This window comes from Fragaria vesca, unplaced genomic scaffold (genome assembly GCF_000184155.1).
Source record: "Fragaria vesca subsp. vesca unplaced genomic scaffold, FraVesHawaii_1.0 scf0512157, whole genome shotgun sequence".
Taxonomy (NCBI): domain Eukaryota; kingdom Viridiplantae; phylum Streptophyta; class Magnoliopsida; order Rosales; family Rosaceae; genus Fragaria; species Fragaria vesca.
In genome coordinates this window covers 1-2,416 of record NW_004442619.1, presented here as the reverse complement: position 1 = coordinate 2,416, position 2,416 = coordinate 1, and the positions used below count along the sequence as shown (strand labels likewise).

The window sequence follows — 2,416 nt, the reverse complement described above, 5'->3', positions numbered from 1 at the left end:
AAGCAAAACAAATAAACAATACTAATGACAAAATAAAAAAAGTTATGAAGTCTTCTTACCCGGATTATAATTTTCATTATCTTGTGAGCATCCCTTCAAAGCGATAGGTTTTCCAAATGAACCCTCTTTGTTCAAGTACTTGTGCAATTTTACGTTGGTCACCTTATCTTGAATGTCAAGATCATCACCAAAGAACTTCTCCACACATTCAATAAACCCATCCATAACCACTCCATCATTTACAATGCTTGGATCAACATATGTGTAATAAGGGTTCAAGAGGTATCCCACTAAATGCAATGGACTATCAAGTCGTTCACGGGTTTTCCCATCAAGAATGTCAAGGATTGGACGATAATGAGCTTCTTGATTTTTGTATGTCTTCTTAATCTCTTCTCTAGCTTTTTGTAGCTCTCCATACACAAAGCCCATTGATGGCTTCCGATCCCCATCAACAAGGCAAAGCACCTTGACTAAAGGGGCAAACACCTTCAAGCAAAGATTTACTCCATTCCAAAAAGGACTCAAAGCAATACTCGTAGCTGTCTTCCCCTTTGCACTCTTTGCATGCTTGCTTTCACTCCACTCACCACTAGTAATCATAGATCTCAATTCAATCTTTTTCTCGATCAAGCTTTGTAAAGTAAGGAAAGCGGTTGCAAATCTTGTGACTCCCGGCCTCACTATGTCTCTTTTCTTTGTATACTTTCTCATCAAGTGCAAAGTCTTGTGATGTGCATAAATGTAGATGGTGAAACTCTTTGCCTTGTCAATCACATTCTTGAATTTAGGTTGGGTGCCAATTCCTTGAAGCATAAGATTGATGGTGTGAGTTGCACAAGAAGTCCAAAATATTGTTGGCCTCTTCAACTTCAACAAATCTCCCGCCATCATGTTGTTTGAAGCATTATCCGTCACCACTTGAACAACATTATGTGGCCCAATTTCTTCTATGCACTTGTCCACATATTCAAAAATATACTTTCCGGTGAGTGACTCATCCGATGCTTCCTTAGAAGAAAAAAAGATTGTCCCTTCCACACAATTAACACACAAGTTCATGATGCTTCTTCTTTTCCGGTCACTCCATGCATCGGTCATGATAGAGCAACCATTCTTTGCCCACTCCTCTTCTTGCCTCTTTAATAAGCCCTTAGTTCTCTCCACCTCTTCCTTCAACAATGGCTCCCTTAATTGGTATTGAGTTGGTGGTTTGTAACCCAGGCCAAATTGCCCAACCGCTTCCACAAACCTCTTGAAACTATCATTCTCAATGGCATGGAAAGGAAGACCGGCTTCATACACCCATCTAGCCAAATATTGATGCACATTATGTGTTCTTTCCTTAAAAAGTGAATCATTGATATTTTTTTGCTTCATCTTCTTACTTTCATCCAATGAAGAATCGGGATCAATCGCGGATGCATAACGATCCATAGGTCCAAGAAAGCGCTTCTTTCTTCTTGTCTCATGACTTGATCCATCCTCTTCCATTTCATCTTCTTCAATAACAACTTCTTGCCTCAATTCTTTTTCAAAGAGAAATTTTTGCCTCTTCTTATTTCGCCAATCTTCAATAGCTTTGATACATTTGGCTTTGTCCTCATCCGAACTCTTCTTACAACCGTCAACATTCCCCTTGATGTTTGCAATATGTTGTTTGATTCGGTTTATTCCACCACTTACTGCTTTGTTGCACAACAAACACTTCAATCTATCTGGATTTGTAGGATTAGCTTTAACTGCATATTCCCAACCCATATCAGTTGAATTAGCCTTCAAGACTGACCTATTCTGGCTACTCAGCTCCGGAACTGGATTAGATGCAGAGGAAGAAGTAGTGCCTGCCATATTTGCTTGTAACTCAAACTAACAACAGCAGCAACTCAGTAAATATCAAATCGACATTGGTAATTACAGAGCAAGCAGACTAACAACAGCAGCAAGCCAGCAACTCAGCAACTTACTCAGCAACTTAGCAATATCAAACTAACAACAGCAGCAACAACAGCAAATCAGCAACTTAGCAATATCAAACTAACAACAGCAGTAACAACTATCAATTCATTGAAGTGAATGAACAAACTAACAGACGTCACTCAAATTAACAACTAACAAAGTCATCATTCATCAATCATCATTCATCAATTAGACAATTACCAATTACCAAGTTCAAATTCAATGAACTGACGGTACTGACCTGAAGATTGAACAGTGAAGAGCGCGCTTTGCCGTGCGGGGAGAAGATTGTCGCGCCTTGCCGGGACCGGGATGAGCGCGCTTTGCCACTGTGCGAAGCAGCCTTGCCGTCGTGTCTTGCCGAATCGTCGCCGGCTTGTGACTGGGAACAAGAGAGTGAGAGTCTAAGAGAATGAGAGACTAGAGGGGATGAGAGAGGAGAGAATAGAGACAGAGA

At 40.5% G+C, this 2,416-nt stretch overlaps 1 protein-coding gene across 1 annotated transcript; it reads right to left on the bottom strand.

Annotated features, from left to right (window-relative positions):
* Positions 1 to 59: 59 nt before the first annotated feature.
* Positions 60 to 1,851, bottom strand: LOC101299050 (the record flags this gene model as incomplete). Its single annotated transcript, XM_004309350.1, has 1 exon — positions 60 to 1,851. A coding segment is annotated over exon 1 (1,792 nt), but the record flags the coding sequence as incomplete, so codon positions are not given.
* Between the last annotated feature and the right edge of the window lie 565 nt (positions 1,852 to 2,416).